Source organism: Oncorhynchus mykiss, chromosome 20, assembly GCF_057628025.1.
Source record: "Oncorhynchus mykiss isolate SJ-2025 chromosome 20, ASM5762802v1, whole genome shotgun sequence".
In the NCBI taxonomy this organism is placed as follows: Eukaryota; Metazoa; Chordata; class Actinopteri; order Salmoniformes; family Salmonidae; genus Oncorhynchus; species Oncorhynchus mykiss.
In genome coordinates, this window is record NC_143041.1 from 26,366,815 (window position 1) to 26,381,194 (window position 14,380).

At 42.4% G+C, this 14,380-nt stretch overlaps 1 protein-coding gene across 6 annotated transcripts in view; it reads left to right on the forward strand.

Annotated features, from left to right (window-relative positions):
- Positions 1-12,226, forward strand: part of LOC110499160 (sorting nexin-29) — a 131,133-nt gene extending 118,907 nt beyond the window's left edge. For 5 of the 6 annotated variants that reach the window (XR_016489446.1, XR_016489447.1, XR_016489449.1 and 2 more), the window contains 2 exons: positions 4,733-4,872; positions 10,541-12,226. Coding sequence is in view for 2 of the 6 variants with exons in the window: in XM_036955984.2 (XP_036811879.1) it covers positions 4,733-4,872; positions 10,541-10,670 (270 nt within the window). In the remaining 4 variants the exon portion in view is untranslated. Of the gene's footprint in view, positions 1-4,732; positions 4,873-10,540 lie in introns of those variants that run through there. The other variant, XR_016489448.1, reaches the window with a different exon arrangement.
- Positions 12,227-14,380: the final 2,154 nt, after the last annotated feature.

Below are 14,380 nucleotides of genomic sequence, written 5' to 3' on the forward strand. Positions count from 1 at the left end.
CTGGATGAACTGCAGAGATCTACAGCTGAGGTGGGAGATTCTGTCCATAGGACAACAATCAGTCGTATATTGCACAAATCTGGCCTTTATGGAAGAGTGGCAAGAAGAAAGCCATTTCTTAAAGATATCCATAAAAAGTGTTGTTTAAAGTTTGCCACAAGCCACCTGGGAGACACACCAAACATGTGGAAGAAGGTGCTCTGGTCAGATGAAACCAAAATTGAACTTTTTGGCAACAATGCAAAACGTTATGTTTGGCGTAAAAGCAACACAGCTCATCACCCTGAACACACCATCCCCACTGTCAAACATGGTGGTGGCAGCATCATGGTTTGGGCCTGCTTTTCTTCAGCACGGACAGGGAAGATGGTTAAAATTGATGGGAAGATGGATGGAGCCAAATACAGGACCATTCTGGAAGAAAACCTGATGGAGTCTGCAAAAGACCTGAGACTGGGACGGAGATTTGTCTTCCAACAAGACAATGATCCAAAACATAAAGCAAAATCTACAATGGAATGGTTCAAAAATAAACATATCCAGGTGTTAGAATGGCCAAGTCAAAGTCCAGACCTGAATCCAATCGAGAATCTGTGGAAAGAACTGAAAACTGCTGTTCACAAATGCTCTCCATCCAACCTCACTGAGCTCGAGCTGTTTTGCAAGGAGCTGATAAACTGATAGAGACATACCCCAGGCGACTTACAGCTGTAATCGCAGCAAAAGGTGGCGCTACAAATATTAACTTAAGGGGGCTGAATAATTTTGCACGCCCAATGTTTCAGTTTTTGATTTGTTAAAAAAGTTTGAAATATCCAATAAATGTCGTTCCACTTCATGATTGTGTCCCACTTGTTGTTGATTTTTCACAAAAAAATACAGTTTTATATCTTTATGTTTGAAGCCTGAAATGTGGCAAAAGGTCGCAAAGTTCAAGGGGGCCGAATACTTTCGCAAGGCACTGTAAGTAGAGCTGTACAACAAAATTGTCAGTGTTCGTATCCAAGGTGTAAGCAGTTTTGATGTTGATGTGGCATTACTTTGTAACTGAAGACCAGCTGTTGTTCATATCTTTTAATATACTGTTCAATCGGGGTGTCGCCTGTGTTTGTTTTACTAACCAGAGTTGAGTGTGATGATGTCACTCAATGTAGAGTAAAACACTCAAAAACATTTAAAACCATGCCCATTATTATCATATTTACCAGCATGCACTGCTGCAGGTGAATACAACTCAGGAGTTTCAGACCACTGTCTTTGGCAGAAACTAGGCCATCAAAGTAACACCTTATGATAGATATATATACAGTACCAGTCAAAAGTTTGGACAAACCTACTCATTCAATGGTTTTTCTTTATTTTTACTATTTTCTAAGTTGTAGAACAATAGTGAAGATATCCAAACTACAATATCACATATGGAATCATGTAGTAACCAAAAAAGTGTTCAAATCAAAATAGGGGCCTCCCGGGTGGCTCAGTGGTCTAAGGCACTGCAGCTAGCTGCACCAGAGACTCTGGGTTCGAGCCCAGGCTCTGTCGCAGCCGGCCGTGACCGGGAGGTCCGTGGGGCGACGCACAATTGGCCTAGCGTTGTCCGGGTTAGGGAGGGTTTGGCCGGTAGGCATATCCTTGTCTCATCGCGCACAAGCGACTCCTGTGGCAGGCTGGGCGCAGTGCACGCTGACCAGGTCGCTAGATGCACGGTGGTGCGGCTGGCTTCCGGGTTGGATGCGCGCTGTGTTAAGAAGCAGTGCGGCTTGGTTGGGTTGTGTTTCGGAGGACGCATGGCTCTCGACCTTTGTCTCTCCCGAGCCCGTACGGGAGTTGTAGCGATGAGACAAGACAGTAACTACTAATATTTGGATACCACGAAATTGGGGAGAAAAAGGGGGTACTTTTAAAAAAAAAATCAAAATAGATTTTTGATTCTTTGCCTTGATGACAGCTTGGCATTCTCTCAACCAGCTTCATGAGGTAGTCACCTGGAATACATTGCCTTGTTAATTTGTGGAATTTCTTTCCTTCTTAATGCATTTCAGCCAACCAGTTGTGTACAAGGTAGGAGTGGTATACAGAAGATAGCCCTATTTACTGCAAGGAAACCACTACTAAAGGACATCAATAATAAGAAGAGACTGGCTTGGGCCAAGAAACATGAGCAATGGCCATTAGAATAGTGAAACTCTGTCCTTTAGTCTGATGAGTCCATAGTAGGTGAATGGGTGATCTCCATATGTGTGGTTCCCACCGTGAAGCATGGAGGACGAGGTGTGGGTGTGCTATGCTGTTGACACTGTCAGTGATTTATTTACAATTCAGGCTGTAGTGGAGCAGTTTGAGAGCTTCAAGTTCCTTGGCGTCCACATCACCAACAAACTTACATGGTCCAAGCCCACCAAGACAGCCGTGAAGAGAGCACGACAAAGCCTATTCCCCCTCAGGAGACTGAAAAGATTTGGCATGGGTCCTCAGATCCTCAAAAGGCTCTACAGCTGCACCATCGAGAGCATCCTGACGGGTTGCATCACTGCCTGGGATGGCAACTGCTCGGCCTCCGACCGCAAGGCACTACAGAGGGTGGTGCATATGGCCCAGTACATCACTGGGGCCAAGCTTCCTGCCATCCAGGACCTCTATACCAGGCGGTTTCAGAGGAAGGCCCTAAAAATTGTCAGAGACTCTAATCACCCTATTCATAGACTGCTCTCTCTGCTACAGCACGTCAAGCGATACCGGAGCGCCAAGTCTAGGTCCAAAAGGCTTCTTAACAGCTTCTACCTCCAAGCCATAAGACTCCTGAACAGCTAATCAAAGGGCTACCCTGACTCCTCTTTTACGCTGCTGCTACTTTTTGTTTATTATCTATGCATAGTCACTTTAGCTCTACCTTAATGTACATATTACCTCAACTACCTCGACTAACTGGTGCCCCAGCACATTGACTCTGTACCGGTACCCCCTGTACATAGCCTCGCTATTGTTATTTTACTGCTGCTGTTTAATTATTTGTTTCTTTTATTTTCTATATTTTACTTATTTATTCTTTACTAAATACTTTGTTTTTCTTCAGACTTATTAAAGCATTGTTGGTGAGCATTTCACTGTAAGGTCTACGTATTCTGCGCATGTGACAGAATTTGATTTACTATATATATATATATATATAAAATGTTTTGTCCTAAAGTGTTTTATTTGAATGATAACACAATTACTTAAGCACTCACTCACATTAACTTAAGTGAATGAATGCAACAACCGTGTCTGTCTAACAAACATAGCCAATGGTGGTAACTCTACAATTAACTGTTAACTGGAAAGACAGACAGCTAGAAAAAGTAGGAGACTGTGTTATGAGAATTTTGTTATCAATGTTCATAAACTTCAATTAATCTTGGTCACGAAAGTCAGAAAAGCAATAGATTAAATTGCTTACCTTTGATGATATTCAGATGTTTGCACTCCCAGTTAATAAATGTTAATAAATGTTCCTTTTGTTCCATAAAGATTATTTTTATATCCAAAATACCTCCATTTGTTTGGCGCATTATGTTCAGAAATCCACAGGCTCGAGCGGTCACGACATCGCAGACAAAAATTCCAAAAAGTATTCATAATGTCCACAGAAACATGTCAAATGTTTTTTATAATCAATCCTCAGGTTGTTTTTAAAATAAATAATTGATAATATATCAACCGGGACAGTCACTTTTTCAATAGGAGAGGGAGAGACAATGGCTGCCCCACTCTGTTGCGCAAGCAAAACTCTGCGAACACCCAGCTATCCACTGACGCGATGTTATCTTTCTCGCTCATTTTTCTAAATAAAAGCCTGAAACTATGTCTAAAGACGGTTGACACCTTGAGAAAGCCATAGGAAAAGGAATCTGGTTGATATCCCTTTAAATGGAGGCAAAGCATCCAATGGAACAGAGAGCTTTCAGGAAAACCAGCACAACCTGGTTTGATTTTGTTCAGGTTTTCGCCTGCAATATCAGTTCTGTTATCCTCACAGACAATATTTAGACAGTTTTGGAAACTTTAGAGTGTTTTCTATCCTAATTATATGCATATTCTAGTTTCTGCGCCTGAGAATTAGGCAGTTTCAAATGGGTACGTTTTTTAGCCAAAAACTAAAATCCTGCCCCCTGTACTCAAGAAGTTAAATTCACGGTATTTTTGAACACCATAGCAGTGTACCTTTCACACTGAGTTGTAAAATGTGAATGCCACTGGTGTTGAAAAGTATCAGTTGGACAACACTCAGAGTTGTCGTCACCTACTGTAATAGTATCTACACCATTGGAGTAAGGAAAAGGACACTATGACAGTGTTAAAAGAGCAACGCTTTGAAAAGTGTTAATTTAACATTTTTCTGATGGTTCTTATATATAAACTTCAAAAGTGTTACATTGTACACCCACAGTTTTCAATTGATTGATTGGAATTTTGACATCCACAGAGCATAGGGGCTAGAGACAAGGACTGAGAGAGGCACAGTGTGTCACTGAGTGAGAGTGAGAGAGACAGAGAAAAGGAGGTGTTACATTTCCATGCAAACAAACCATTAAATGAGACATGGCAGCTGGGACCTTATCTAATCTGACAGCTGGCATCATTCTCCACCCACTTACCCTACACACTTATCTATAACTCCTACCTGTACTTTCCCTCTCATTCTGTATGGTACAGTTTTAATGTCTCCCTTGCCTCTGTCCTCTCTTCTCCTTAGGATGCCAAGTTTGTAGAGGAGCGTAGGAAACAGCTCCAGTCGTACCTGAGGATGGTGTTGAACAAGCTGATCCAGACCCTGCCAGAGTTCTCTGCTAAACCCACCAAGGAGACCCTGCTGCAGCTGCTGCCCTTCTGCCAGTGAGTGACCCCACTCTGTGTGTGTGTGTGTGTGTGTGTGTGTGTCTGTGTGTGTGTGTGTACATGCGTCAGAGTGTGCCATGTCAGATGGGAAAAACACGCATTTCACAAAGTACTTCATAATAATACATTTCCTGACACATCTGTGTGCGTGTGCGATAGATAATGCAAATTGTTTTGTGAACACCTTGAAAGTGACTTCTTGTGCCAGCTCAGTCATAGCATCCAGTCATTTCCTGCATCATTCACACCAATTGAGGCTGTGACCACTCGGTGAGCACGACCAATCACAGATCCCAACAAGAATTCTGTCCTGTAGCAGCTGATAGTCATAACACAGAGGTTCTAAAACTCTGAGATAAAATTATCAAATAAAATTTGATTTGTCACATGCGCCGAATACAACAGGTTGTAGACCTTACTGTGAAATACTAACTTACAAGCCCTTAACCAACAATGCAGTTAAGAAAATAGAGTTAAGAAAATATTTACTAAATAAACTAAAGTAAAAAAATAACAAATTATGAGGGGTACCGATTCCGAGTCAATGTTCGGTGGTACATGTTAGTCGAGGTAATTTGTACATGTAGGTAGGGGTAAAGTGACTATGCATAGATAATAAACAGCGAGTAGCAGCAGTGTAAAAACAAAGGGTGGGTGGGTGTCAATACAAATAGTCCGGGTGGAAATTTGATTAATTGTTCAGCAGTCTTATGGCTTGGGGGTAGAAGCTGGTAAGGCCTTTTGGACCTAGAATTGGCACTCCGGTACCGCTTGCCATGCGGTAGCAGAGAGAACAGCCTATGACTCTGGTGACTGGAGTCTTTGACCACCTATTTATTATATAGGTCCTGGATGGCAGGAAGCTTGGCCCCAGTGATGTACTGGGCTGTACGCACTACCCTCTGGATGTTGAGCAGTTGCCATACCAGGAGGTGATGCAACCAGTTAGGATGCTCTCAATGGTGCAGCTGTAGAACTTTTTGAGGATCTGGGGACCCATGCCAAATCTTTTCAGTCTCCTGAGGGGGGAAAGGTGTTGTCGTGCCCTCTTCACGACTTTCTTGGTGTGTTTGGACCATGATATTTTGTTGGTGATGTGGACACCAAGGAACTTAAAACTCTCAACCCGCTCCATTACAGCCCCGTCGATGTCAATGGGGGCGTGTTCGGCCATCCTTTTCCTGTAGTCCATGATAATATCCTTTGTCTTGCTCACATTGAGGGAGAGGTTGTTGTCCTGTCACCACACTGCCAGGTCTCTGACCTCCTTCCTATAGGCTGTCTCATCGTTGTTGGTGATCAGGCCTGGTTGACTTGTGTCATCTGCAAACTTAATGATGGTGTTTGATTCATGCCTGGCCACACAGTTGTGGGTGAACAGGGAGTACAGGAGGGGACTAAGCACGCACCCCTAAGGGGCCCCTGTGTTGAGGATTAGAGTGGCAGATGTTTTGTTGCCTACCCTTACCACCTGGGGGGCGGGCCGTCAGGAAGTCCAGGATCCAGTTGCAGAGGGAGGTGTCTTGTCCCTGGGTCCATAGCTTAGTGATGAGCTTTGTGGGCACTATGTTGAACGCTGAGCTGTAGTCAATAAACAGCATTCGCACATAGGTGTTCCTTTTCTCCAGGTGGGAAAGGGCAGTGTGGAGTATGATTGAGATTGAGTCTTCTGTGGATCTGTTGGGGCTGTATGCGAATTGAAGTGGGTCTAGGGTTTCCGGGATGATGGTGTTTGATGTGAGCCATGACCAGCCTTTCAAAGCACTTAATTTTTTTATAAGCGTCCGGATTACTGTCCCGCTCCTTGAAAGCGGCAGCTCTAGCATTTAGCTTGGTGTGGATGTTGCCTGTTATACATGACTTCTGGTTGGGAAATGTACGTACGGTCACTGTGGGGGGAACGTCATCGATGCACTTGTAGATGAAGCTGGTGACTGAGGTGGTATATTCCCCAATGCCATTTGATGAATCCTGGAACATATTCCAGTCTGTGCTAGGAAAACAGTCCTGTAGCGTAGCATCCGCATCGTCTGACCACTTCCTTATTAAGCGATTAACTGGTACTTCCTGCTTCACTTTTTGCTTGTAAGCAGGAATCAGAAGGGTAGAATTATGGTCAGATTTTCCAAATGGAGGGTGAGGGAGAGTTTTGTACGCGTCTCTGTGTGTGGAGTGAAGATGGTCTAGAGTTTTTTTCCCCTTTAGTTGCACATTTGACATGCTGGTAGAAATGAGGTAAAACAGATTTAAGTTTCCCTGCATTAAAGTCCACAGCCACTAGGAGTGCCGCTTCTGGATGAGCATTTTCTTGTTTGCATATGGCCTCATACAGCTCGTTGAGTGCGGTCTTCGTGCAAGCGTCGGTTTGTGGTAGTAAATAGACGGCTACAAAAAATATAGATGAAAACTCTTGGTAGATAGTGTGGTCTACAGCTTATCATGAGGTACTCTACCTCAGGCGAGCAATACCTCGAGTCTACCTTAATATTAGACTTCATGCACCAGCTGTTATTGACAAATAGACACACACCCCCACCCCTCGTCTTACTAGACTGTTTTTTTCCCCCGATGCACGGAAAACCCTGCCAACTGTATATTATCCGTGTCATCGTTCAGCCACGACTCAGTAATACGATATTACAGTTTTTAACCTGTTGCGACGAGCAATCCCGTATCCGGGAGCGTAATTAAAGCCCCAAGCTCATTACCATAACGCAACGTTAACTATTCATGAAAATCGCAAAGGAAATTAAATAAATATATTGGCTCACAAGCTTAGCCTTTTGTTAACAACACTGTCATCTCAGATTTTCAAAAAATGCTTTTCAACCATAGCTACACAAGCATTTGTGTAAGAGTATTGATAGCTAGCATAGCATTAAGCCTAGCATTCAGCAGGCAATATTTTCACAAAAACAAGAAAAGCATTCAAATAAAATAATTTACCTTTGAAGAACTTCGGATGTTTTCAATGAGGAGACTCTCAGTTAGATAGCAAATGTTCAGTTTTTCCAAAAAGATTATTTGTGTAGGAGAAATCGCTCCGTTTTGTTCATCACGTTTGGCTGAGAAAACCCCCCGAAAATTCAGTCATTACAACGCAAACTTTTTTCCAAATTAACTCCATAATATCGACAGAAACATGGCAAACGTTGTTTAGAATCAATCCTCAAGGTGTTTTTCACATATCTATTCGATGATAAGTCACTCGTGGCAGTTTGGTTTCTCCTCTGTTCAAAATGGAAAAATGCGCGCACCTGGAGATTACTCAATAGTTTAGACGGAGGACACAGAGCGGACACCTGGTAATTGTAGTCTCTTATGGTCAATTTTCCAATGATATGCCTACAAATACGTCACAATGCTGCAAACACCTTGGGGAAACGACAGAAAGTGTAGGCTCTCTCCTTGCGCATTCACAGCCATATAAGGAGACATTGGAACACAGCGCCTCAAAAATCTGGCTCACTTCCTGTATGAAATTTCATCTTGGTTTCGCCTGTAGCATTAGTTCTGTGGCACTCACAGACAATATCTTTGCAGTTTTGGAAACGTCAGAGTGTTTTCTTTCCAAAGCTGTCAATTATATGCATAGTTGAGCATCTTTCCGTGACAAAATATCTTGTTTAAAACAGGAACGTTTTTCATCCAAAAATGAAATACTGCCCCCAGAGGTTCAAGAGGTTAATGTCCTGTTGGTATGATAGTCTCGAACGGAGCTCATCCAGGTTATTCTCCAGTAATTGCACGTTGGTATCAAGTATGAAGGTAAGACCCAGATGCAGAACACGTCAAAAAAAACAATAGTTTAATGATCCAATAGGGGCAGACAATAGACAGGTCAAGGCAGGCAGGTGTCAGGAAACCAGAGGTGAGGCAACGGTACCGGACGGGAGGCAGGCTCAGGATAAGCAGCGGTCAAAAATCCAGTGGGGGTCAAAGGTACAGGTTGGTAGTGTGAGGGGAAAATGATGTATTCACTTTATTTGTTGGACATGTAACAATGATTTACTTAACGAACAGTAAGACATGTCTGTCCTGCTAATGCTGAGTGTTATGGTGTCCACTCTAGCTTCCTGCATCTAGTCTGGGTGTCGTGGACATTGATTGACCTGGTGATAAAACCGACAGCTGGCATTCCAGTGACAGGATGTGGGGTGATTGTGACTAGAGAGGTGTAGAACAAAGGCCTCAGTGGTTCTCAGACATCCTGGCATCTAGGAAATTAGGCCAGAGTTGGGGGTTAAGATAACGCCAGGGGCAGATAAAGACAGGATGATCCCAAACTATATGGGAAGGGTGGAGCCAGCCATGGTTGAAGCATTTTTAGGTTTGGTATATAAAGACACAGTATTCTCTGTATGGTTCAAGAACTCGGTCCGACAGTCAAGACTTCTGGGCTGACGGCTTCATTATGTGAATAATTAATCAATATTAAATAAAGATGATTGTTTGAAGAAATGACCAAGTCTCTCTCAGTACTGAATTTCCACAACATTCTTGGCAACGAGGAGGTGATCTGCAACTTCACCTGTTGACCGCTCCTGAAGATCTGGGTAAACTGTGCACAGGAGATCAGAAATTGAGATCTCAGGGTGATTCATGTTTATTATTGAGCAGCTGGACCTGCCTATGATCTGAGAGGTAGCGGTCACCTGTGGATACCAGTACTGAATTTGAATTTCCACGACAGTAGGCAGGCTCAGGGTCAGGCAGAGTGGTCAGGCAGGCGAGGGTCAAAATCAGGAGGGCGAGAAAAGAGAGACTGGGAAAAAGCAGGAGCTGAGAAACAAAACGCTGGTTGACTTGACAAACAAGACGAACTGGGAACGGACAAACAGAGAACATGGCATAATGGGGAAGATGGGCGATACCTGGAGGGGGGTGGAGACAATCACAAGGACAAGTGAAACAGATCAGGGTGTGACAGTTGGCTAATAGAATGGATGGTAGAGGCGGGTTACCCACTCGCCGACTAATTCTCACAAGGCATCCTGATCTCCGCCCCATGTATTTCTTTATTTTCTTCATGTGAATGACGGGGGTTTGGGCCTTGTCTGGGAACATTATATCCTTTGAGTCTGACTCATAAAAAATCATCTTTGTCCAGTTTGAGGTGAGTAATCGCTGTTCTGATATCCAGAAGCTCTTTTCGGTCTTAGTAGACGGTAGCATCAACAAAATAAACAAATGCGAAAAAAACACACAAAATAGCACAATTGGTTAGGAGCCCGTAAAACGGCAGCCATCCCCTCTGGTGCCATTCTTCTGCTGAATAAAGATCTGAGTTGATGATATCTACATTAACAGTAGAGCTGTCTTAGCATTGATGACTCATCCAAAATGGTGACCTTTCTTTTATGAATGACTGAGTGGGCACCTGGTTAGGACGAGGGCTTAGATGAAGAGAGAGATTAGAACCTGATTCTTCAAAAGCTTCACTTGTCATCACTCCTTTCTTGGGAGGTGACTCGGTCTCACCTCATCCCAAAAGTGTCGCCCTTAGTGTCAGCAGCCAGCACGTTCTGCCGAAAATGGCACATTCACAGGAACACAGTTCAAGTTCCAGCCTCAAGTTCTGGTTGGTGCCAAGAATAAAATAAAAAGTGGCATTACTAACCTCTGGTTTCCTTTGCTGAATTCTTGACCTTTTGTCTCCTCCCAGGGACACACCAGTGGCCAGCGAGGGGAGCAGTAAGACAGCCCGGTCCAAAGCCTCGTCACGCTTCCCCAGACTGGGTTGCAACCGCAACCAGGAGGGCCGCAACCCAGAGCCCCAGAGCGGCGACCTCTAACCTCTACCCTCTACACTCTGACTTTTTACCTTTTCTTTGATTTGCTGATACTGAGGGGTACTTCCTGCTCCTGGACTAACTCAGAGCCTGAGACAGAGACGGACAATGGAGGTTATGGAAGGGAGAGGCAACAGCAGGGCTTTTTATCCTCTATTTCTGAGAACCCCAGAGGCTAACTATGCCTGCTCTCCTGAACGGAGGATTCACTCAAAGACCACACATGGACTAACTGGGCCTCGGACAAACATTAAAACAAGATGGGAGGACTGTTTCCTGATTTTACTCAGTTTTGTAGTGAAACTGTATCATGGTCATGGTACCTACAGTGTTTTCTAGCTTTTTTTGCATTGAGGTGTGGGGACAGAGAAAAGTGTTCTTCAAACAAAACTAACAGGTGTTTTCTTGGTCAATGTCAGAATTTGGATGCTATTTTTTTATTTTGACATCATCCTTTTACCTAACATTAACCAAGGCAATGAGCATTCATCTTTTATATTTATTTTGCCAATCTGTTACCATACGATAATGTGCACAATTGCATATTCCCTCACACAATTTTAGGACTTTTAATACAAATATTACTGCTGGACTGATTATCCAGACGTCCCAATGATTGTGGACTGAATGTGACTTAGCAGGAGACTTAACAGTAAATAGATCATAGATGAATGTCTTACAGTTGGGTAACACTTGAAGAGAAGCCGCTTGATCAAGTGCATGAAAAGTCATTTACAGATGCAGTTTGTACACTGCTTTAACTTGTATGAAATAGAAATCCTAAATACATACATATTACTCAAGTATAGAGATTACTTCGGGGGAAAAAATAAGAGATTGCATGTGGTGGAAGTTGTTCTTGTGACCGCCCCCCAGTCAGCTGTCCAATCAGAACTGTTAAAATGAGATTTAAACAGGAAGATGCAGATGATAACGCACTGGGGAAGACTGCAAATCAGTATGCACACATCAATAATAGGAGCAAATGATGAAATGATTACCAATCTTATTTTGAAGCACAAATATAAAATATTAATGATAAACAACAAATTTATTTTTTGTTCATTCACCCAGACAAACAGCACTGCTGTTACATATTGTTTGTTAAACTTGGAATGGAGAAACAGGACCCTGGTTCTATTCATAACAAAGCACTTCTATTGATCTAGCTGTTCTTTCTACTCAGACATTAAGTGATGTTGTCGTAGCCACTTCTACAGGACCGCTACTAAGGTTCATTTACTGTTTGTGTCTCATGGCTAGGACCAGGAGTTTTTCCCCAGATCATGTGACCTGACCAGGAGAAACTCTGGACCCTAGTTGTAGGCTGTAACTAGAGCCTAGAGTGTTTCCTGGTCATTTCACGACTAGAGCCCAACGTGTTGCCCTATCAGGTCACATGGTCAGGAGAAAGAAAAACTCCTGGCCCTCCACAACACTCCTGTCTTTGGAGGGCTTCTCTTGTACCTTCTGTCCTACCTTTTAGCCTAACAGTCTGCCTTAAAAAACAGTGGCACAGAGAGACTAATGAATAAAGGGGTTCATACTGTACACACATACCAATGGTGTTGTTATTGTGGTATTCTACATATGGAAGTCCAAAGCAGGAACGAATCTGTGACAATATTGGTTCTTGATGATTCATTAAGGGCATGAACATTATGTAAATTAATTGGATCAATGTATTTTTGGGGGCGTATTTTATTAGGATCCCCATTAGCTGTTGCAAAAGCAGCAGCAACTCTTCCTGGGGTCCACACAAAACATGAAACATGACATAATACAGAACAGTAACAGACAAGAACAGCTCAAGGACAGAACTACATCCATTTTTAAACAGAAAGGCACATGTAGCCTACACATCAATACATACACACAAACTATCTAGGTCAAATGTCTTGCCTAGTTAAATAAAGGCTAGATAAAGACATCAACATATATACAGTCTGTTGAGTGCCTTCAGAAAGTATTCACACCCTTTGACTTTTTCCCCATTTTGATGTGTTATAAAGCAGGATTAAAATCGATTTCATTGTAATTTTTTGTCAACAATCTACACAAAATACTCGAATGGTGAAAGTGGAAGAAAAATTATATATTTTTTTATGATATGAAAAATAAACACTAATATATCTTAATGAAATAAGTATTCAACCCCCTGAGTCAATACATGTTAGAATCAGCTTTGGCAGTCCTTAACGATTACAAGCGTACCCATAACATGCTGCAGCCACCACCACTATGCTTGAAAATATGGAGAGTGGTGCTCAGCAATGTGTTGTATTGGATTTGTCCCAAACATAACACTTTGTATTCAGGACATAAAGTCAATTGCTTTGCCACATTTTTTGCAGTATTACTTTAGGCCTTGTTGCAAACAGGATGCATGTTTTTGAATATCTTTCCTTCCTTTCCACTCTGTCATTTAGGTTAGTATTGTGGAGTACCTACACTGTTGTAGATCCATCCTCAGTTTTCTCCTATCACAGCCATTAAACTTTGTATGTTTTTTAAAGTCACCATTCGCCTCATGGTGAAATCCCTGAGTGGTTTCCTTCCTCTCCGGCAACTGAGTTAAAAAGGATGCCTGTATCTTTGTAGTGACTGGGTGTATTAATACACCATCCAAAGTTTAATTAATAACTTCATGCTCGATTCAATGTCTGCTTCTATTTATTTATTTTATCTACCAATAGGTGCCTTCTTTGCGAGGCATTGGAAAACCTCCCTGGTCTTTGTGGTTGAATTTGTGTTTGAAAATAACTGCTCGACTGAGGGACTTTACAGATACAGTGCCTTGACTAACATTGGAACCCTTGGTAAATATGAGTAAAACTGGCAGTGAAATGTTTTTCTTTATTGTTTATTAAATCAAACCTTTAATTAAAGTAAAATAATTGAAAGAAAAAATTAATTCTTATCATAAAACAAATATTTTTCTTAAATATACAGTGGAAGTCGGAAGTTTACATGCACCTCAGCCAAATACATTTAAACTCAGTTTTTCACAATTCCTGACATTTAATCCTTGTAAAAATCACTACTTTATTTTAAGAATGTGAAATGTCAGAATAATAGTAGAGAGAATGATTTATTTCAGCTTTTATTTATTTTATCACATTCCCAATGGGTCAGAAATTTACATACCCTCAATTAGTATTTATCCATTATTTTACCAGGTAAGTTGACTGAGAACACGTTCTCATTTGCAGCAACGACCTGGGGAAAAGTTACAGGGGAGAGGAGGGGGATGAATGAGCCAATTGTAAACTGGGGATTATTAGGTGACCGTGATGGTTCGAGGGCCAGATTGGGAATTTAGCCAGGACACCAGTTTAACATCCCATCCAAAAGACAGCACCCTACACAGGGCAGTGTCCCCAATCACTGCCCTGGGGCATTGGGATATTTCTTTTTTTTTTTTTAGACCAGAGGAAAGAGTGCCTCCTACTGGCCCTCCAACACCACTTCCAACAGCATCTGGTCTCCCATCCAGGTACTGACCAGGACCAACCCTGCTTAGCTTCAGAAGCGAACCAGCAGTGGGATGCAGGGTGGTATTTGATAGTATTGCCTTTTAATTGTTTAACTGGGGTCAAATGTTTTGGGTAACCTTCCACAAGCTTCCCACAATAAGTTGGGTGAATTTTGACCCATTCCTCCTTACAGAGCTGGTGTAACTGAGTCAGGTTTGTAGGCCTCCTTGCTTGCAT